Raw genomic sequence first — 24,038 nt, 5'->3', positions numbered from 1 at the left:
AAAGCGTTTGACCGCGTAGAATGGCCATTCCTATTTGCAATGCTACAAAGAGTGGGGATTGGGGGTTGTTACCTGAAGTGGCTGCAATTGCTTTACCAGGCCCCTTTGGCGGTATTAAAAGTCAATGGTTCCTATTCAAAGCCGCTTGAACTTCAAAGAGGCACAAGGCAGGGCTGTGCAGTCTCGCCATTATTGTTTGCCCTAACAATTGAACCGCTGGCCTGTATTATAAGAGCGGATACAGGAGTAAAGGGAGTAGTTCGCGGGCAGAGGGAGCACAAGCTAATGCTGTTTGCGGATGATGTGCTGATGACATTGACTAACCCTGAGTCATCGGTGCGGCGAGCTATAGAACTAATGGCACAATATGGGGAAAGGTCTGGCTTTAAGGTGAATATTAATAAGACAGAGATACTTAATATTACAGTTCCTGACCAAGAAATGGGGCGGATGAAGGAGGCATTCCCGTTTGTGTGGGCCACAAAATCTATTAAATATCTGGGGATACAGATTACTCCTAAAGTAGAGGATCTCTATGAGGCAAATTTCCCGATGAAAATAACAGAGTTAGTAGCTGAACTGGATAGGTGGGAAGGCCTAAACATCTCATGGAAGGGTCGTATTAGCGCCGTTAAAATGATGATGCTGCCTAAACTGTTATATTTGTTTATGGCGCTCCCTATTGCTATACCTCGCAGTTTCTTTGCACACCTCAATAGAAAGTTGTTTGCCTTTATTTGGAAGAAGCGGCCCCCACGGGTGAGGCGAGCTATACTATTTCAACCATTAGAGAGAGGTGGGATGGGAGTCCCCAATTTCTTTCTTTATTATCAGGCGGCACAATTGAGAATCCTGGCTGATTGGCACCCAGCAGCTAATAAAAAATGGCTACATTGGGAAAGGGCATGGCTGCGGATGAGGGAGGTGGGGGATCTCTTGTGGATATCCAGTAAAGAATTGGGGAGTATAGGACGCAGAATGCCCATTGGACTTAGCCACATTTTATCCACTTGGTGCCAAATTAGGAAACAGTGGTTCCCGGAACGTACATATTTTCATCAAACAGGGATATGCAGGGCACCAGGCTTTCCGTTAGGGGCCACTGAGATAGCCTTTAAGCACTGGGCTCGGGCGGGGCTTCACAAGCTGGGCCAACTATGGGATGATGATAAGATAATAAGCTTTGCAGAGCTCCAGGAGGAATATGGATTGCAGGCTAGAGATCAAGTGTTTTACTGTTGCATACGTAACTACCTCCAAACCAAGGCCCGAGAAGAACTGGAGTTGGGGGAAACATCTTTGGAATTGGCGATGGGGAAAGGAGGGGGAAGGGGAAGTATCTCACGCATATATTTAGCATTACTCCAACATACAGACCCCCAAGGAACATATATCAATAGATGGGAGGGAGTATTGCAGGGTACATTCCCAAAGGAGTGTTGGAAAAGGGGTTATCGTTATCTTTTTAAACCCTCTATGGCCCAAAATGCAATTGAAAATGGATTCAAAATTTTTTACTGGTGGTACTATACGCCAGATAGATTACAGCAAATATATCCAGAGACATCAGGAGACTGCTGGCGACAGTGTGGGGCTAGAGGCACGTTTATGCATATTTGGTGGGAATGCCCCAAGATAATAGAATTTTGGAAGAATGTGATAGCAATGATAACGACAGTACTTCAGTGCCTCTTCCCCTGCAAGCCGGAGTACTGCCTCCTTCACTTCAAGCCAGCTTCAGCGAAAGGGTCCCAGCACAAACTAGCCATACAATACCTGGTGGCAGCTAAACTGGTTATAGCCAGAGAATGGAAAAGCCCACAGCCACCTGAAATGAGGCTGGTTGTGCAAAGAGTGGACTTCCTGTACCAGATGGCAAAGCTGACGGCTATAAGAAGAGGGCGAATGGGAGCCTTTAGTAAAGTGTGGCAACCATATGAACATTTGCATGAACAGACAATAGCACCACCATGATACGAGAGGGAGGGGAAGGGAGGGAAGGGAATACTAGCAATAAATGGCATACAATTGTAGCGTTTTGTTATGAGTGATAAGATGTAAAAATGCGAAATGCTTTGTATAACTGAAAATCAATAAAAACAGTTTAAAAAAAAAAAAAAAAAAAAAAAAAGAAGTGCAAACCACTTTGAAGACTTGAGAGTTTTGTTTACACATCAGTTCACTAGAGTAGAAGAAATAGAACTGAGGAGCCGAGGAGACAGCTGCGTGCAAGAAGCGCCGCACACGGTTAAATTTACAATAACTTCTGAGCTCTGGGAGAGCTGTTCTGTCCACTTCTACAGTATGCCTGACCAATCCTGCTGTGTAGAGAAAACTAATTTTTTTTGTCTGCTTTAGTAATCAGTCTCCCAAATATTAGAAAACAAAATCAACTATCTGGAGATTGTGGAAAAAAAGGAGAAGTCCAAACGCTAATATTCAGAACACCATAATTGTAAATAGCTGTTAGCACACTCCCTGCTTGCTAATTAAGACAGTAATATCATCCAGGCTGTATTATAACAACTGTTTTCCATTTCTGTACGGTGCAGAACGCCTTACTATGGCTGGGTTAAAGCTGAAACTTGTGGGCTGGACTGCTATTTGCGCCTGGCTCTCTGCTGCCTTCAGGGTGGGTGCAGTCACAGGAACAGGCAGTGGCTGCAGGGCTGGTTGAGTCTGTAGCGGTGTCTGAGGCTGCATCGCTTGAGGAGCCTGAAACACAGGTTGGGCTGGTAGGGTGGGAGTAGCTGACGCTGGAGTCTGAAGTGCCGTGCTCAGCACTGGAGCTGTGAGAAACCAAGAACAGAAGGGACAAACAGTGTCATTACAGCTGCCCATTTTCCATTTTACAAATTCAATTTCATCTGTCGTTTTTTTTTCCTTATTAAAAAAAGACAAAAACAAAACAATATGAAAATCTGCATAAACACAAACATGACTAAAAGATGCGTGCCAGAACTTACAGACAGAAGTTCCTAATCTGCGCATGCTAAAAAAATATTTTTATTTTTGCGTAGAGGGACTTTGTCTTGGGAGATGGAGAGTGGCCATTTCTGCACTAATCAGTTAACGCAGCTAAATTACCATGTGCTACAAAATAGGTGCTGATAAGTGCTAATGTGGTAATCTTTTTTAATGGTTGCGCACTAATGGCAATTTTAACGCATGGTCATTAAGGCCCAAAATGTGAAAATTGGCCACTTTACTGCTACAGTAAAAATGGCCTTAGCAAACGGGAAAAACCCAAACAAGGCTTTACTAAGGCCACTTTATACCACAGCTTAGTAAAAGAACTCTTATATAAATTAAATAAAAGCAAAGCCCTTCACTAATTAACAAGTAGATACCTTTATACTTATAAATAAACATTCGTAATGATAGTATAAAAATAAATTGTATTCATTTTGGTTTTCAGTCAGATTATTAGAAACAATAAATAAACAAAAATTGTGACTATGCAAACTGGAAAGCATTAAAATAAGGACCAGGAACACCAAATCATTTTAAATACCATGAACACTGGGTTTTAACCCCACCTTTACAAATGATGCTCAAGTTGGCTTACAGCATTATTAGCAATTCAGGTGTAGTAAATCCTTACCTCAAAGAGTGGGTGCCTGAGACAATGGAGGGTACAATGAATTGTCCAAACCTACAAGGGGTGCCAATCAGTGAAGTAGGGATTGAAGTATTAGCCCTGGTTGTAAGCCTCTAACTTCTTCTTCCTGTTATAGTAAATTAATTACAGTAGAGTCTCTCTTATCCGACCTTCACTTATCTGTCATATCCCAATGACGTCGCAGCACTGATGCGTGCGGGTTTCTCTTTCACTTTCCTGGCATCAAGTTTAGTTAAAAGGCAGCAGTGCTAGGCAAGAATCTTGCACTGTAGTAATTTATTTATTTATTTATTTATTTATTTTATTGCATTTGTATCCCACATTTTCCCACCTTTTTGCGGCCTCAGTGTGGCTTACAATAAGTTGTGAGTGATAGAAATACAATTTGTTACTACTCGGTTATGGATTACATTGTGAGGAGTTAAGCGAGACAAACTCAGAGTATCAGTAAGGAATATAACAATGGAAAAGAGCAGTGAAACATTGGGGGAACAACGGGAAACTAAAAGGGGCAGTACATAACAACAGGAAAGCATATGGTATACATTTTCTGTGAGTAGAAGTATGAGTGTGGTGAGATTACAGGAGATGAGAATTCAGAGTGGCTGTATTGAAGCATTATTGAACCGTGGGTGTGGGCTTTATGTGTTTTGGTTCTTTCCGTAAGTATTCTCAAAAAGATGGGTCTTCAATAGTTTGCGGAAGGTGGCTTGCTCGTAGGTCGTTTTCAGGTTGTGCGGCAGTGACTCTGTGGACAGGCCCGGGCCTTCAGTAAACACAGCCACACAGAGGTTAAAGGTGAAAGGAAAATATTTATTTACATGCAAAAACATGTATAACTTGCTCTATCCACAGTCACTTCTTACAGTCACAAGCTCTCTCTCCCGCGGCCTGCCCCTGTAGGACCATGGCACATGCTTCGTTGCCCCTTCACCAGGCAACCCAACTACCTTGTCTCTTCCTGTAAGCCCCACCATTCCATTTTTACTGACTTCCCAAGTCACGTGGAGGGGCATAATCGAATGGGGCGCCCAAGTTTTCCTGAGGACATCCTCGTAGGACGTCCCGGCGAAGGGGCGGGGAAACCCGTATTATTGAAACAAGATGGGCGTCCATCTTTCGTTTCGATAATACAGTCGGGGACGCCCAAATCTCAACATTTAGGTCGACCTTAGAGATGGCCATCCTTAGAGATGGTCGTCCCCGTTTTTCGGCGATAATGGAAACCGAGGACGCCCATCTCAGAAACAACCAAATCCAAGCCATTTGGTTGTGGGAGCAGCCAGCATTCATAGTGCACTGGTCCCCCTCACATGCCAGGACACCAACCGGGCACCCTAGGGGGCACTGCAGTGGACTTCACAAATTGCTCCCAGGTGCATAGCTCCCTCACCTTAGGTGCTGAGCCCCACCCCCCAAAACCCACTCCCCACAACTGTACAACACTACCATAGCCCTAAGGGGTGAAGGGGGCACCTACATGTGGGTAGAGTGGGTTTCTGGTGGGTTCTGAAGGGCTCACATTTACCACCACAAGTGTAACCGGTAGGGGGGGATGGGCCTGGTTCCGCCTGCCTGAAGTGCACTGCATCCACTAAAACTGCTCCAAGGACCTGAACACTGCTGTCAGGGAGCTGGGTATGACATTTGAGGCTGGCATAGAGGCTTGCAAAAAATATTTTTAAAGATTTTTTTTAGGGTGGGAGGGGGTTAGTGACCTCTTGGGGAGTAAGGGGAGGTCATCCTCAATTCCCTCCGGTGGTCAACTGGTCAGTTCGGGCACCTTTTTGAGGCTTGGTCGCAAGAAAAAATGGACCAAGTAAAGTCGGCCAAGTGCTCATCAGGGACACCCTTCTTTTTTCCATTATCGGCCGAGGATGCCCATGTGTTAAGTACGCCCCAGTCCCGCCTTTGCTATGCTTCCGACACGCCCCTGGGAACTTTGGTCGTCCCCGCGACGGAAAGCAGTTGAGGACGCCCAAAATTGGCTTTCGATTATGCCGATTAGGGTGACCCTGGGAGAAGGATGCCCATCTTCTGCTTTGTGTCGAAAGATGGGCGCCCTTCTCTTTCAAAAATAAGCCTGTTGGTCTACCAGGTTGTAAAACAAACTTGCCCTACCTCAGTCCTCTTCTGCTCTGTCAATTACAGGATAGCATTCCTTGCTAAGGCCACTCTTCTTTCCCAGGCTCTTCCCAGATACTGCAGCCCTGCTGGCCACACCCTTGGAGTCTTCAGCTCTTGGGGCCTCCCTGATCAGTGCAACCTCAGGGCATTTAACTCCAGCCTGGTCTCAGCACCACCCCTCTTACTCAGCCTTAGTCTTCGCAGACTAGTGCAACCTGCTGCAAGTTGGCTGAACTGCACTGACACTGACGGAGTGCTCTTCACTATACCATCCACTCCGTCACAGGCACGTTAAATTTTAAACTCTATTTTTACTGCTCCCTCTTCTAAAACATGCATTCAATATACTCCTATTTTATCCCTTATCCACTTATTCTGTATTATCTGACTTTTTGATTATCCAACAACCTGTCAGTCCCATTTATGTCAGATTATTGAGACTCAAATGTAATAAGATATCTTTTGGAATGCATTCAAAAGATGTGTAAATAACTGTAGGTTACAATATTTTCTCTTGGACAAACAGAAAGATGTTGTAGAGCATGAGTTTGAAACTATACTAGTCCCGTCTTCAGAGGTAACATAGGAAAAGTGAAACAAAAAAAAATCACTCTGCATCTGTGGCCAAACTTGCAGCTTGGGAAAAATATTCTTTCAAAACCCTAAATCTGATAATCTTTGTATGCAGAGATGTGTCTCAAGATTCAACTTGTGCAAGCCATGGTATTTTCAATAATACCATATAGATGTGAAAATTGGACAATAAAGAAGCAAGACAGGACGAAAACTGATGCCTTCAAATTATGAGGCTGGAGAAGAATACTGTGTATAATGCAGACTGCCTTAAGAACAAATCAATCAGTATTGTAGGATATCATCCCTAAGCTTTCCTTGGAAGCTCAAATGACAAAATTTGACTTTTATACTTGACACATCATACAAAAGAAAGATCAGTAGAGAAAGGCAAGGTTAAAAGTAAACGCAAAAGCGGAAGACCAGCAATGCGATGGATCAATACAATAACAGCAGCTATCGTTGCCATTCTCTCAACAATCAGCCACCTGACTGAAGATTGAATACAGTTCAAGGCAACCATCCAGAGGTTCATCGAGTGAACAGCGACTTGACAGCACTTAACATCTGAATGGTGGAGTCACCAGGACTGACTTGGGAACCAGTTCTTTTATATGTCTTACTCATTCTCTTGCCTCCTCTGGTGGTATCAGGCGAGTTCCCACCCACCAGTTCCCCCTGAGACAATTCCCACCCTCCCTAGCCTGTAGCTTCTTGGGCTTGTCCTTGGATCACCTCATTTCCTTACCCCATTGGTTCCCAAACCTGTTTTGAGGGATCCCTCCCAGCCAGCAGGGTTTTCAACATGTCCAGATAACCAACATGCTAAATTGGCAAAAAAGGAGAAAGTGCACACCAAAGTTCTAGGCAAAGTCTTTATTACGATCAATGTTCTTCAGTTTCTATGCGAGGCTCAACACGGGCTGTGTTTTGGCAATACTGCCTGTATCAGGAGTCCAAGTTAGTCTGTGATATCTAGAATTGAATAACTAATGATCCTGTTTCAGGAACAAATATGGAACAAACAGAACCTGTATTTAAGTAAATAAATGAAATCAAATCATAGAAATTTAGGTCATGTTAATGTAGGTCAAAGATCTGCCTAAAAAGCCTCATCTTCAGACTGGTCTTGAATGAAGAAAAAGTATTGTTCACTCTTAAAGACAATGGTAAAGAATTCCACAAGTGCGACATGAGACTCAGACAAAACTACAGAAAGTACTAACATGAGTAGGTGGAACCACCCCTGTGTTTTGATCAACATGTTATCATCAGACAGAGATTGCAATATTCAAGTGTGGTAAAACAGGTTCACAGATTTACTGTAGAACACAACACAAGGGGATGGGGCCGCTGGGTGCACCTGAGCCAACATTCCCAGCCCCAAGCATCACTTTAAGATTTTGCTATGAATTAAGAGTAACAGGAAGACATCCATGGGGGTCATTGTAGGCTGGTATACCCAGCCGAGCTAGGCCACATTTCACACCCACTGCCTCTCAGATCTTTTGCACAGACAGATTGACTGTCACAGATATAGCTGGCTGCTGTCATCAAGAGAGCCTGATGGGGCACTCTGGCTTTGTTGCCAGCTAGAATTTGCAATCTCTCGATGATTTCCAGTCCCCAGTTCAATCTACTGGCTCAGGTACTCGCCACAGGTGTGAGTAGAGCGAAGATACTTACCTTTAGTAGGTATTCTCTGAGAACAGCAGGCTGATTATTCTCATACGTGGGGTTGACGTCCACGTCGGCCAGGGAATCGGCATTTTGCCATAGCAAAAACAAAAAAGCTTTGCTAGAGTCTTCTGGCGCGTGTGCAGCGCGCATGCGCGGACCGACTTCCTGCCCGCCGCACAAGCGCATACCTCAGTTAAATAAAAAAGCATAAGAAATAACAAATAACAACTCCAAAGGAGAGGTGGGAGGGATTGTGAGAATAATCAGCCTGCTGTCCTCGGAGAATACCTGCTACAGGTAAGTATCTTCACTTTCTTCGAGGACAAGCAGGCTGCTTATTCTCCCTAGCATCCAGGCTCACTCAAAACAATGAACATTGGTCAATTGGGCCTTGCAACGGCGAGAACATAACATAGGTTAACCTGAAACTATATACAGCTAGCTGAGAGTGCAGCCTGGAACAGAATAAAACGAGCCTAGGGGGTGGAGTTGGGATTCTAAACCCCAAACAGATTCTGCAGCACTGACTGCCCAAACCGACTGTCGTGTAGGGTATCCTGCTGAAGGCAGTAGTGAGATGTGAATGTGTGGACTGATGACCACGTTGCAGCCTTGCAAATCTCTTCAATGGAGGCTGACTTTAAATGAGCCACCGATGCAGCCATGGTTCTAACACTATGAGCCATAACATGGTCCTCCAAAGTTAGCCCAGCTTGAGCATAAGTGAAGGAAATGCAATCCGCTAGCCAATTGAAGATGTACATTTTCCGATGGTGACTCCCCTCCTGTTGGGATCGAAAGAAACAAAGTGGGCAAACTGTCTGAAGGGCTTCGTCCGCTCCACGTAAAAGGCCAATGCTCGCTTGCAGTCCAAGGTGTGCAAGCTGTTTTTGCCAGGGTGGGCATGAGGACGGGGAAAGAATGTTGGCAAGACAACTGACTGGTTCAGATGGAACTCCGACACCACCTTCGGCAGGAACAGGGTGCATGCGGAGGACTACTCTGTTGTGATGAAACTTAGTATAAGGTGCATCCACTACAAGGCCTGAAGCTCACTGACCCTAAGAGCTGAAGTAACAGCCACTAAGAAAATGACCTTCCAGGTCAAGTACTTCAGATGGCAGGAATTCAATGGCTCAAAAGAAGCTTTCATCAGCTGGGTGAGAACGACGTTGAGATCCCATGACACTGGCGGAGGTTTGATAGAAGGCTTTGACAAAGCAAACCTCTCATGAAGCAAACAACTAAAGGTTGTCCAGAGATAGGCTTACCCTCTACACGCCAATGATAAGCACTAATTGCACTGAGGTGAACCCTTACTGAGTTGATCTTGAGACCAGACTCTGATAAGTGTAGAAGGTATTCAAGCAGGATCTGTGTAGGACAAGAAAGAGGATCTAGGGCCTTGCTGTCATACCAGATGGCAAACCTCCTCCATTTGAAAGAGAAACACCTCTTCATGGGATCTTTCCTGAAAACAAGCAAGACTCGGGAGACACCCTCTGAAAGACCCAAGGAGGCAAATTCTAAGGTCTCAACATCCAGGCCATGAGAGCCAGAGACTGGAAGTTGGGATGTAGAAGCGACCCCTCATTCTGAGTGATGAGGGTTGGAAAACACTCCAATCTCCACAGCTCCTCAGAGGACAACTCCAGAAGAAGAGGGAACCAAATCTGATGCGGCTAGAAGGGTGCAATCAGGATTATGGTTCCGCGGTCTTGCTTGAGTTTCAGCAGTCTTCCCTACTAGAAGTATGGGAGGATACGCATAAAGAAGGCCTGTTCCCCAATGAAGGAGAAAGGCATCTGACGCAAGTCTGTCGTGGGCCTGAAGTCTGGAACAGAACTCAGGGACCTTGTGATTGATCTGAGTGGCAAAAAGATCCACTGAGGGAGTGCCCCATGCTTGGAAGATCTTGCAGGCTATGCCCATATTCAGAGACCACTCATGAGGTTGTATTACCCTGCTCAGCCTGTCGGCCAGACTGTTGTTTACACCTGCCAGATAAGTGGCTTGGAGATACATGCCGTGATGGCATACCCAAAGCCACATCTGAACAGCTTCCTGACACAGAGGGCGAGATTTGGTGCCCCCTGCTTGTCCTCGGAGAATGCAACTTTCTTTGTGTCCCCGGCCCTGACCTATGAATCCTTTGCTGTCAATATCCAATATGATATGTGCTCCAACAGCTGTTTTGCCCCTGTAACTGTAGTACGCTAAAAAGCAGCAAGGCAGGCAGTCCGCCAAATCTAATATAGAAGATAAAGCAACAAGGCAAACCTTGTAAGAAACAGTTTTTATTAATAGATTAAAAGCTCCCAGGATTTCAACATAAAATGTCTGACATGGCCATGTTTTTGCTAGTACAAATGGCTGCATCAGGGGCAATGGGTCACTATAAGTGAAAATAAAATCATTCAGTATCTATTACAAAATTCTTCTTAAAGAATAATTACAAATAAATAAATAAACTTTAAAAACAGAACAGGAACTCTTAGAAGAACTCTTAATAATAGCACCATACTAAAAAACCTGGAGTACCCTACTGTGGTAACGTGAACAAGGATGGCCCCGAGTACAGGTAAGACAGGATGACACAACAGTTGCAGGTAAAGGAAAATATTTATTAAAGCTGTTAGGTCAGGGTACTGTTCCATTCACAGGTAGGAGAAAAAGACAACATAAAACTAGTGCATATATGTAACAATGTCCTTGTGAGGACTGCAAGTGCAGGGCCACTGTATACTTTGCTGCCTCCAGCACATTGGCACACTTTACTTGTTCCTGGCCTTGTTCCTCAAAGTTACTAGTGTAGTCTCTAGCAATTACTCAAGTCAAAATACAAAATCTGCAAGGTTCCAAGTAGAGCTTGGACTACCTGACTGTAGCAGTTGCAGTTCACACATAGGTGATGGAGGCGTCAGCCATGGGGTGCTATTGCTTCCCTCTGGGCCTCCTTAACCTATTCCAGGACATTGTGAAGGCATCATGCACACATCTGTTCACAACAGGCCTGCTTCATCCTTAGAGTGAGTACTCTGTTCTGTTGGGTTGCAAAAGGCTCATGCCAGGGGAACCCTCTCATTTGAAGATCCCAAGAATAGTGTACTGGCTGGGTCTATTTTGCAGCTCAGTTTGTCCACCATGTTTGTCCAGGGGAGGGAGTAGGGGTCCTGGAAAATCAACTGCACAGAAATCACCTAAAGCTCAAGGTTGACTGTCTGCTAGCATAGCCTATAAGAACCAGGGCAACCTTGTTTGTTGATGCAAGACAAGGCAATATGACCATTGGTCCAATGAAGTAGAACTCTCCCTACCAGTAAGGTTCTCATTGCTTATAGTACATAGAAGATGACTGTAGGTCTAGATGATTAATATGGAGTAACCTCTCTCTGTATGTTTCAACTCCCAGAATATGCTGGCACAGCTGGTGAGCAACCTAAGCTAAAGAAGGTTAATGTATGGCCAGAATCAAGTTGGTACCTGCCACCAATGGAGAAAAATAGTGCATGGGTGGAGCCATGACATTGTTCTTGGAGAGGAGAGTTGGTGCTGATTTCATTGGAGTTGCTATTGTTATGGCCACATATATAACTTCATGAAGGGGGCAGCACTGACCATTTTGTCCTATGCTATAAGTGTGAGGATTTTGCCAGTCGAGGCAGTCTAAGCGATAGGTATGTGTTGTCTCAGGGTGATGATAATTCACATACCAGTACCAGTGAGGAAAACCATTCCAACAGAAGTCAGTAGGTGGTCTCCTATGAACTCTTGGCTTGTGTAGGTTTTAAAGTCAATTTTGCCCTGTTGATGAGGAAACCCAGAGAGTACAGCATTGTCATAGTAGTTAATAGGAACTGCAGAGTTCTCTATGGTGAATGTGCCAAAATCAGTCAATCACTGATGTAAGATAATATGAAAAGAAACCTATATAGGACAGGTGGCCTACCATGAAAGCATGATATTAAGTGAGGTTCCTTGGAGCCTATACCTATGGGTGCTTCTGCAAAGACCACTGGTAGAAACATTAGAGGTTCTGGCACCTTTTGTGCCTGTAGGTGCCTTGAATAGATAATGTTTGTCACTCTTTTTTTGCTGGAAATTAAGTTCCTTGCTTCATTTATTTGCTCTTCTCCTTTTCTGTTCTGTATTTTCTTTATGTAGGAGAGCACATTGCACTTCCAGTTGGTCCAAGTGGAAAGAACTGACTGATCCACAGGGGCAAATGCACCAGCATAGGAATCCCTCTGCACGTGCCCAGAGAAAACTCAGGTGTTTCATGGGCTCTTAGGAGAAACTCCAGCCTGGATCCATCCTGAAGACATCATCAACTGTACAGCTACACTGATCCTGCTAATCTGCGGAGAATACTGCACTACAGCCTGAACTGTGGGGCTGACTCTGAAATTCAACACTGTAACTTAATTTTGGCATCCCAAATTGTATTTTTTAAAAACTTTTTTTTCAGTTTAATTGAAAATCATCTTAATTAAAGGCCCAACACATTGCAAAGTCACAATCTTTTCCACAGAAATAAAAATTATAAACATCTACTTGCAGTAAGCATATAGTTGCATATACATTTTTACAATTTATTTTATCCCCCATCCCTCCTCCTCCCACTCCCTTCCCCCTTCCTAAATTAAAACTTTTTTTTTCTTCAATTTAAATCATGTTCTGGGAAAATAAAGAGTTGAATCCTATCTATCTTTTCCTTTACTCTCAGAAATTCTTGTATTGATCATCATCTTTGGGTAATTCATATTTTACGATTCTGTAGATAACGAAAATGCATCACAACCTGTAAAGAATCACCCATGTCTGCAAATGCATTTTGGGACACAATAAAACTGTATAACATTATAATTCATGCAGTGGATCTGCCAAATTGAAATCTGGGATTTGCACAGCAAACAAAAAGTACAGATTAGTTGTTCCCTAAGAAACACGTGGAGGGGCATAATCGAACAACCAAGTTTTCCTGAGGACGTCCCCGCGAAGAGGTGGGGAAACCCGTATTATCGAAACAAGATGGGCGGCCATCTTTTGTTTCGATAATACGGTCTGGGATGCCCAAATCTCAACATTTAGGTCGACCTTAGAGATGGTCGCCCCCGATTTTCGGCTATAATGGAAACCGAGGACGCCCATCTCAGAAACGACCAAATCCAAGCCCTTTGGTCGTGGGAGGAGCCAGCATTTGTAGTGCACTGGTCCCTCTCATATGCCAGGACACCAACCGGGCACCCTAGGGGGCACTGCAGTGGACTTCAGAAAAAGCTCCCAGGTGCATAGCTCCCTTATCTTGGGTGCTGAGCCCCCCAAAACCCACTCCCCATAACTGTACACCATTACCATAGCCCTTGGGGATGAAGGAGGCACCTACATGTGGGTACAGTGGGTTTGTGGTGGGATTTGGAGGGCTCACATATACCACCACAAGTTTAACAGGTAGGGGGGATGGGCCTGGGTATGACTGCCTGAAGTGCACTGCAGTACCCACTAAAATTGCTCCAGGGACCTGCATACTACTGTCATGGAGCTGGGTATGATATTTGAGGCTGGCATAGAGGCTGGAAAAAATATGGGAGGGGGTTAGTGACCACTGGGGGAGTTGGGGGAGGTCATCCCCGATTCCCTCCAGCGGTCATCTGGTCATTTAGGGCATATTTTTGTGGCTTGGTCGTAAAAAAAAGAACCAAGTAAAGTTGGCCAAGTGTTCATCAGGGACGCCCTTCTTTTTTCCATTATCGGCCGAGGACACCCATGTGTTAAGCACGCTCCAGTCCCGCCTTCGCTATGCTTCCGACACGCCCCCGGGAACTTTGGTCGTCCCCATGATGGAAAGCAGTTGAGGACGCCCAAAATCGGCTTTCGATTATGCCGATTTGGGCGACCTGGGAGAAGGACGCCCATCTCCCGATTTGTGTGGAAAGATGGGCGTCCTTCTCTTTCGAAAATAAGCCTGTAAGTGATCCTGCTAAGGCTTTCCACAGGTTTTAAAATAAATATACCATAGACATGTCATGTGAAGGCAACATGAAATTACCTTGCAAATTGGCTAAAGAGAGTTTGAAAACTCCAGCAGTGGAAGGAGTGGCCGTCAATCCTGGGAGTGCGGCCACTGTCGCTGTGGGGAAGGTCCACATGGCTAGTCCCTGTTGCCCTGCCATGCTGATGGGGACAAGGAGTGGTTGGGTGACAGTCCCAGCTGGAGCTACCACACTTGCCACCACTGCGGCCAGGTTTTCCTGAGTCAAGACCTGCAGAGGGAGAATTGATTTGTTCTTCACTGAATGGTTACCAGCAGAGCCCTGCAGTTGGTACATAATGCAAGGCATTGTGACTCTGAAAAAAACTCAGGTTGAGAATGGTAGCAATGCAGTGAGGACAGTCAAAAAAAGGTAATAAAACAAAAAGAGCTGAAGGGATGCAGTGATGAATATAAAGCACACTGATTTAATGAATCATTCACACAAAATTATAAAACAACATGAAAAAGTCATACATACATCCCTAAAATAGAGACGGAGTTTATGTATCCATTAAAATAATGAAAACAACTGGAGAACAAAGACTTGACATGGCCATATTTAGGTGAGACTGACTACATTAGAAGTCATATAGTCCAACTGTCAACATGTGCGGGCAAAGGTCTGCAGGAAAATAATGTCCATAAATCTGACAATCAGATCTATGGGGTCCTTTTACTACAGAGCTGTACGTTTTTGCGCTTACCGTACCTTAACTGCAAAAGTTAAGGTGTGGTAAGTGCAAAGCCTGTGTGGTAAATACAGAGAGTGTGCCCAACATACATTTAACACACAGGGCAGACATATACTGCATGGGCCCACAATTCATGCCTCAGCAGATGGTGCTGGTGTACCAACACTACCTATCCAGGTATGAAATGCGAGCCCTAGTGTCCAAAGTGATAAAAGAAAAGTAAAAGCAATGGCAGCTGTTCTCCCCTCCCGACCCCCCTCTCCCCACTGGCATTAGGGCACTCTCTCACCTGGACAGTTCCCCCGAAACACCCCCCCAACACACTCCCCCAAGCAGTACCTCCCTTGAAGAGCAAATCCCTGAATCCTCTCCCCAGGTCTCACCGGGGGTTCCCTGGTAGTCTAGTGGCACAAGGTGGGACTGGCCCTCCTCCTCTCCCACTTCAAATGGCTTTGGGTTCCAAAATGACCATCCTGATCCCTAGCAATAGTTTTGCAGTAGCTAGGGGTCATCTTTCCATGAAGTGAGTCTTGGTAAGGGGAGGGTGGGCTATGCTAGTGGACATGGGGGGGGGAAGAGTGTGGAACTACTCAGGGGGTTCGTGCTGACATGCCGGGTGGGGGGATAGGGAAGAGGGGAAATAGTAGGATGGATCAGGAATAGGGAAAATGCTGGGCAGGGGCAACCTCTATTGCAACTCTTACTTTTACTGTAAGTTTGGGCAGCAGGGGCGTAGCATCAATGGGCTATGGCCAGCCAACAACGGCACACTCTTACTGTGGCTGGCAGGGATACCCAAGTCTCATTAGCTGAAGACCTCCTCCAGTCCTCCAAAGGCTCCCAGCGGCCCACAATGCCATGCCACCAAACTCTGCAGTTGGCTCAGCGGCAGCATTCCGAAGCCCAAACCATCACCTTGTGCACACTTAGTTCTTGTGCATGCTCAGTTTTTGCACATATGCACGAAGTGAACATGCTAGGTACCAGCTAGGGCTCAGGAACATTGCTACCGAGCCAACTGTAGAGCCCGGTGGCATGGCATTCTGGGCCACTAGGAGCCTTCCGAGAGCCGGAAGGGCTTGGGGATCCCCGCCAGCTCAGGTATTTATGAGTTGGGGGGCGCTGGAATGGAGGAGAGGGCAGAGAGCAGGGGTCAGGCTCATCCATTCTGTCGCTAGACTCATCCAAAATTTGCTGTCTGGCTACGCTACTGTTGGGCAGTGGCCATGCTACCAGGCTGCTGGTAGTGCAGCAGCACATAATACCACTTCTTTAGGTGGTGTTAACTACAACTGCATTATCAGCAGTTGTGAGAGCTAGCATGAAGCACCGACCCACACGCTAGCTATCATGGCCTGCCATGCCCTGTCACTGGTTCTTTATCTCCCATTATGCAGCTAGCATAGGTCTTTTACTACTCTGGCTGAGTCGTTACTGAGGGTCTGCACTAATGGCTACTACACAGCAAAACCCATGCTAACTGCTTAACACGGCTTGGTAAAAGGGCCCCTATGTATGTTGTTGCCCTAACCACTGCTAAGATCACTTCCCCTCAATGAACCTAAAAAGTACACTTGATACGGATGGCATACATCTTTAGCTGGAACACCAAACAAACAGGGAAAACCTCCACGTTGAGAGCGCAATCAAAATAAGAGTAGAGGGCGGACAATGGACACTCCAACACAGGAACTAGTTACACAATATGCCCGATCCGCGCCTAAAAAAGACGTGGGGATTTACACCAGGTTTTAGCTGGCACAAATGGCTGCGCCTAAGTTTTATTCTATAAATCGCTCCTAACTTTAAGTGAGGTTTATAGAATAGCACTAAGCACGGGTTTTTTGGTGCTATATATAGAATCTGACCCATAACGGCTGCCATTATTTGAATAAGCCCCTTATCCCTGAATTTTCAGTGGCACTATACAGATAGCACCACTGAAAATTCTCTCTTACTGCCTTGACACTGTTCAGCGAAGGTATTTCACCGAGCTGTATGGATATTGTTGAAAAACTCCTGTCCTAAATTAAACTGTTTTATGATATAGATAGCAGTAGAATACCACTGCTAGTTCTATAGTAGTGGAAATAAGCCTTGTTCATGTATATTCAGTGCTGTCACCTATCCAAAGAGTAGTACTAAATATACATAAGAACATAAGAATAGCCATACTAGGGCAGACCGATGGCCCATCTACCCCAGTATCCTGCTTCCAGCAGTGGCCAATCCAGGTCATAAGTGCTTGGCAGAAACACAAATAATAGCAAGATTCATGCTACTGATCCCAGGGATAAAGCAGTGGCTTTCCCCATGTCTATCTTAATAGCAGATTGTGGACTTTTCCTCCAGAAACTTGTCAAAACCTTTTTTAAACACAGATAATAATAAACTTCATTTCTAACCTGATGTATCTGAAACATTCTAAGTGGGGAACGAAAAATACATACAAAATAAAATATAAAAATACAAACCAAACAACATAAAATATAATAAATAACTCAGCACTAATAGAGAGTCATCTACTACCAAAAACAAAACCGCTTTATTAATCTAATGACCCATATGCTTGAACATATGGGTTTTTAATTCTTTCTTGAACTGAGCAATATTCTGCACAGAGTGAAGCTCAACAGGCAAAGCGTTCCATAACTAGGGCCTTTAACATAAAAGATGGAAGATCTATACTCTTCTAAATGAATCTACCTAAATGATGGAACTTTAAGCAACTGTTTTTGGGAAGACCTCACGGAACACAAAAGTTGATAACATCTTAGAGTGGAACTGAGTGTTGGGGAAACACAACCATTCAATACTTTAAAAATTTGAACTCACTACAGAACCTAATAAGAAGCCAATGCAGGAACTTCAAAATGGGAGTAATATGATCATAACGTGAACTCTTGCTATAGAGTTCTGAGTAACTTGGAATGCTCTTAGCAAACTACTCATAATGCCTATAAAAAGGCCATTGCAGTAGTCCATCAGAGGATAAACCACTGATTGAACCACCTTTCAAAAATTATCTTCTGCAACAAAAGGACTAATAAAGCTAACTGTTTATAAAAGACCTTTTAGATCATATTCTGAACTTGTTTCTTCATTGACAAAAGTTGTATCAAATTGAACCCCCAACTTTCTAATTTCTTTCAGTATTGGAATTTCAGCTGAATTAAATCTAAATACAGTAGGGCAATAAATATCAATAAAGCCTGATAAAAGAAGAATTTGAGTTTTGAAATATTTAATTTTAACTGATTACCTCCCATCCATTGAGTAATTTTCATAAGACACAATCTCAATTTTATGAAAGTGTCCTCAAAAGAAACTTCAACTAGCAATAACAATTGGATGTCATCGGCATACAACTTATACTGCACTCCAACACATTTCAACAACATTCATAGCGGTAAAAGAAAAAGATTGAAAAGCACTGCAGACAGACAGGGGCCCTGGGGGACTCCAGTTGAACATGCAACAAACTCATATTTCTCTAAATCATTAAACACACAATACCTCCTACCTGATAAGAAGGAACAAAACCAACATAATACAGTACCAGTCAAACCTATCGATTGTAACCAGTTCAGTAAAATATTGTGATTAATGGTGTCAAAAGCTGCAGAAATGTCCAAGGTAATCAATAGGAACTTTGTCGTTTCTCAAAACCAGTCTTAACACCATCCAACAAAGAGATCAACAATGTTTCTGTGTCATGATCTTTTCTAAAGCCGAATTGATGTTGATCTAAAATTCCCTGTTCTTGAAGATACACATCCAATTGTTCATTGAGTTAAAAAATATTTCCTCCTATTTGTTTTAAAAGTATTGCCATTTGACTTCGTTGAGTGTCCCCTAGTCTTGGTACTTTTCAAAGGAATAAACAATTGATTCACATTTACCCATTCTATACCACTCAGGATTTTGTAGACCTCTGTCATATCCTCTCCCTCAGACATCTCTTTTCCAAGAAGAAGAGCACAATCTCTTTAGCCTTTCCTCATATATGGACTATTTAAATGTTGCAGCTAGTGCTTGCTGTAATGTTCCAAAACTGACCTGATAATGTTTAACTTTTTAGCTGTGATAGTTTATGTACACTTAGAAATTCATTGAAACATACAACCTGACCAGGGGTGCCCAAACATTTGCACACAACTCTATCTATACGCACACATGCACACACCCAATGCTCCTTTTATTCTCACCTACCTGTGGTGTAGCCTGCAGGGCTAGAGATGTGAAGGTGTGCTGGGGCTGGCTTTCTGCATGGCTGAAGATGGTTGGGACAGATGTTGGAACAATTCCAGCTGCTAACTTTACTTCAGGTCAAGGCAAGAAGGAGACAAAAAGAAAATATTCAAGAGAACCAGTTACCAATGATCTCAAGAAGAAAAAAAAAAAAAAGAAAGAGGTATGAAAAAATAAGGGGAGAGAATGGAAATAAAAATGGAAAGAAAATTTTTTTAAAGGGTCAAATATTCATCCAGCAGGGGTCAGCATTTTTTGGCTGGTGACAGCTCTATACCCAGATATTCAATGCTGGGCCATAAGTACATAAGTATTGCCATACTGGGAAAGACCAAAGGTCCATCGAGCCCAGCATCCTGTTTCCAACAGTGGCCAATCCAGGTCACAAATACCAGGCCAGATCCCAAAAATGTACAAAACATTTTATACTGCTTATCCCAGAAATAGTGGATTTTCCCCAAGTTCATTTAATAACGGTCTATGGACTTTTCCTTTAGGAAGCCGTCCAAACCTTTTTTAAACTCCACTAAGCTAACCGTCTTTACCACATTCTCTGGCAACGAATTCCAGAGTTTAATTACACGTTGAGTGAAGAAAAATTTTCTCCGATTCGTTTTAAATTTACAACATTGTATCTTCATCGCATGCCCCCTAGTCCTAGTATTTTTGGAAAGCGTGAACAGACGCTTCACATCTACCCGTTCAACTCCACTCTGAGCACTGGCACTGAATATCCAGGCATACATGGCCAGCTAACGCATTTGTGGTTACGTGCAATATTCAACACTTAACTGATAAGGTGAACTGCATAAAGACAGGACTGTTTTATGCAGTCCTCTTAATGCAGTTACCTTATGCAGTTAAGCACTGAATATTGACACTTAACCGCATAAATGCCAACTCCGCCCCTGAACCACCCACAAAATAGCCACTAACTGGACATATTCAGCAGCACTATCTGATTAAGTGCCACTGAATATACCCAGTTTGCCCCAGACATGCAATTTAAATGACCAGCAGGCCGATGCTTAGAACCTAACGCTGACGGTAAAGGCAATTAGCGCCGGAATAGTGTCAGCATTAGGATGCGCAAAATGTTCAGAGGGCAACAGCACAGGGAACAGCGTAGGTACTGAAGATCAGCATAAATAGCATGTAAATGGAGTCAAACTGATGCAAATGAGGTAATTAGCTATGGGTACTGCTGTAGAGGTTACTTTTCAGGTCCTATTTCATATAGGAATCTCTATCACTGCAATTCGTTAAGAGCAGATCTAATCTAATCTAATTTATATATCACCTGTCTGGTTTACAAATACATAATACAGCTGTCTGGGACAGCCTAATTGCAATAGATCCTGCCTTGGAAGCAGTAGGATAAAGTCAATGAACTCCTGAACTTCCTTCCAGTCCAGTCTTTCCTTGATTCTAGATGAACTCTTGAGGCCTCACAGTAGCCATGCCTTTTTTTCCATTCTGTTTCTGATATTTTCTTTTCCAGCAAATCATTCTCAATGCCATCATAAGTAGAGAGGTGTGGTAGCCGTGTTAGTCCACTCTTAAAGGTTATCAATAGAAATCAAACAAAATAAAACATGGAAAAGAAAATAAGATGATACCTTTTTTATTGGACATAACTTAATGCATACCCCCACCCTCCCACTCTGTCAGACTGTCAAAATAATGCTTTGATGTTTCTCTTATATATACTATCTGCTACCACATTTGCTTATTTCCGATCTGACGAAGAAGGGCAACCTTCGAAAGCTAATCAAGAAATGTATTATGTCCAATAAAAAAGGTATCATCTTATTTTCTTTTCCATGTTTTATTTTGTTTGATTTCTATTGATAATCAATGCCATCAGAAACAGGAAAAAGCACCAAGGGGTCTTTTACTAAGCCGCTTAAGTGTCTACGCGCACCCAACGCACACCAATTTGGAATTACCACTCAGCTACAACGTGGATCTTGAGGTAATTTCATTTTTGGCGCACGTCCGAAAAATAAATTTTATTTTCTGGTGCACGTAAGTGGCATTTGACACGCAAAGGTCATTACCACCCAGTTACCGTGTGAGACTTTACCGCTAGGTCAATGGCTGGCGGTTAAGGTCTCAGACCCAAAATGGACACACGCCAATTTTTATTTTGCCGCATGTCCATATTCGGCAAAACTTTTTAAAAAGGCATTTTTTTGCAGGCGCGCTGAAAATGGATCTGCACACACCCAAAAACGCGCCTACACTACCGCAGACCATTTTTTAGCGCACCTTAGTAAAAGGACCCCCCAAATTTTGCCACCACATTCTTTTAGGAGTTGGGAGCGAAGAGAAAAGGGGCTTTCCTTAGACCATACATAAGCAGAGTGTAGGGGGACCTGATCTTCTGTCACAGTTATAATGACATCAGCCTCTCCACCACCTCGACTCCCAGCAGTGAAGAAATTCTCTCACAGAAATTTACTTCTTCTCAGATGGTAGAAATGTGTGCACGAACTCTATGCTCCACCAGAACTTCATTTACACTCTGCCTCCAGGAACAGATCACAATCTTTCTGTGCATGTACCTTTGGCATGTGTGCACCCCCACACAATTTTATAAGGCCACATTCCACATGTAAAATATGCTGTGCACAGAAAGATTTATAAAATTAGTCCATTATGACTACTGTAAGAGCATAGCGGGTGGGGAGGGAGGTAGGAGAAGGTTGCTTGTGCAACTGGTGTAAGAGTGCACACAAAACTAGCCCTCTATGATATAACCACAACCACTGGATCCTGGACCCCTAAGACATGATCTGAGTGGCTGGTACTTGGAGTCCAGCTTAATATACATCATCTCATACCCGCTGGCTCTTCACATGCAATCTCAGGGACCGACTGTGTGGCTTCTCTCCCTGGCTCGCACACCTCTGAAGGGTAACTCTGGCCTCCAGGGGTATCCAGAGTTGATGCTTCAAAGGCTTTTCCAATCTCCTCTGTCTGAGCCGGGGCATCAACCCCTACTTCTAGTACGCGGATGGTCTCATGGCCTGACATTACAATAACCTACAAAAACAACAGTACAATGTTACACTGAAGATCAAAATTTTTGCACATTCAATCACTGGACAAGAATACATCTTACAACACTTCTCTAACTGTGATACAGCAAATGTAGTTTACACACCTGTATTTCCAGACAAATTGCTTTACATTGATATAACTAAAAGAAAATTTAAAACAAGAATTACAGAACATAGAAGGTGCATAAAAATGAAATTGACAAACTTTTGGTAGAACATTCTATTCAAGAAGGGCATCAGTTTGAAGACTACAGGGCTTTTATCATCTCTGTTTTTAATTTATCATGTAGGCGAAGTGACATTATTTTGAAACTTTTACATACGGAACAACGGTTTATATTTATGTTTAACACATTTCTTCAACATGGACTCAATCAGGAACAGGTCAAGGGGTCTTTTTTTTTTTTTTAATGATTATGGTACTTATTTTAGAAGAGCTATTCATGTTTTAGATGTCCATAAAACAGCATTTAGAAGTTCATTTGCATGAATATCTAAATTCCAATTTCACAAATCCAGGATACAAATATCTAAAACTGAACAATGTCTACATGGCAAGGGGGCGTGGTCTGGGTATATTTTCCGTGGGTGTAGCATATAAATCTCCCTGAGAACAGTGAAGGAGCGGAGCCCCACAGCCTGAGAGGAACTGCCCAAGGACAAAGGGGAAAAGCCAAGCTAGGACCTGGAAAGACTCTTGCTCTGTGTACCAAGCTAGCTTGCTTGTCCTAGTCATCAGAGTAGTGCATTCTTCTCCTCCCCCAACCTTTAAAGGGATATGCATGCTCCTTTTCCATGAATCCCAGCTGAATCAGAACTTTTTCCTTAGCTCCATGGCTGCCCTGGGGCAGGCTCTGTTCCCTATCACAATGTATGGAAAAATATGATGGTTTGGAGACCCTTTTACTAAGCTGCATTAGGCGCTAATGCACGTCTAATGCGGCTTTAAATGGTGTACCGCAACACGCACAGGCATCCTGTGGTAACTGCCAAACCTGCGTTCACTAACTACGTGCTAAAAATATTTTACATTTTTTGAGAGGGCATGTCAGGGGGCGGTAAGTGGGCATTCCTGCGCTAAACAGGTAGTGCAGCTACATTACTGTGTGCTAATTGGTTAGTGCAGTATTACTGCATGGGCACTTACTGCCTACAAAATGGGTGGTGGTAAGTGCTCATGTGGTAATTTTATTTAATGGCCATGCACTAATGGCAACATTAATACAAAAAAATAGAAAATCAGCCATTTTACAGCTGCAGTAAAAATGGCCTTAGTGCACGGGAAAAACCCATTTAAAGGTGTTAAGGCAACCTTTTACCTCAGCTTAGTACAAGGACTCCTTGGATAGTAAAAATGTTTGTTTTTATATGTCAGATATTTGTTTACAGGATTTTACAATATTTGTATGTGTACACTTGAAATTTTCAACACGGAACAATCTTGGTTTGTGGTTTTAAGATATATCTTGGGTTAGTAAAATATTTTTATAAAAAAATTTTTTTAATGCTAATAATGGAATATTTTTTACTATGTATTTATTTTTCAGGGGTCCTTTTGCAAAGGCACACTGAAAAATGGCTTACGGTAGTGTAGACATATGTTTTGGGCATGCGCAGAATCATTTTTCAGCGCACCTGTAAAAAATGCCTTTTTAAAATTTTTGCCGAAAATGGACGTGCAGCAAAATGAAAATTGCTGCATGCCCATTTTGGGTCTGAGACCTTACCGCCAGCCACTGATCTAGCGGTATGGTCTCATGCGGTAACTGGGTGGTAATGGTCTACGCGCGTAAAATGCTGATTATCACCCAATTACCATCCACATGCCAGAAAATAAAAATATTTTCCGGTGCGCATAGCAGACACGCGTCAAAACTAAAATTACCACAAGGGCCATGCGGTAGCCGGGTGGTAACTCAAAATTGATGCGCACAGGTGTCTATCATGCTTATTTTCGAAAGAGGGCACCCATCTTTCGACACAAATCGGGAGAT

General features: G+C 43.4%; 1 protein-coding gene across 2 annotated transcripts in view; it reads right to left on the bottom strand.

Moving 5' to 3' along the window:
* The window catches only part of POU6F1 (POU class 6 homeobox 1), a 143,985-nt gene that overhangs the window by 67,967 nt on the left and 51,980 nt on the right, over window positions 1-24,038 (bottom strand). Inside the window, exons 4-7 of one of the 2 annotated variants that reach the window (XM_030198283.1) lie at window positions 21,826-22,027; window positions 18,941-19,050; window positions 14,052-14,265; window positions 2,563-2,789 (exon numbers count right to left, since the gene is read on the bottom strand). In XM_030198283.1, coding sequence (XP_030054143.1) covers window positions 2,563-2,789; window positions 14,052-14,265; window positions 18,941-19,050; window positions 21,826-22,027 — 753 coding nt within the window. The remainder of the gene's footprint in view (window positions 1-2,562; window positions 2,790-14,051; window positions 14,266-18,940; window positions 19,051-21,825; window positions 22,028-24,038) is intronic. The other variant, XM_030198284.1, reaches the window with a different exon arrangement.

The sequence above is a fragment of the Microcaecilia unicolor genome, chromosome 3 (assembly GCF_901765095.1).
Source record: "Microcaecilia unicolor chromosome 3, aMicUni1.1, whole genome shotgun sequence".
Classification (NCBI taxonomy): Eukaryota; Metazoa; Chordata; class Amphibia; order Gymnophiona; family Siphonopidae; genus Microcaecilia; species Microcaecilia unicolor.
The sequence above is the reverse complement of the archived record's forward strand: the minus strand, read 5'-3'. Positions and strand labels throughout refer to the sequence as shown.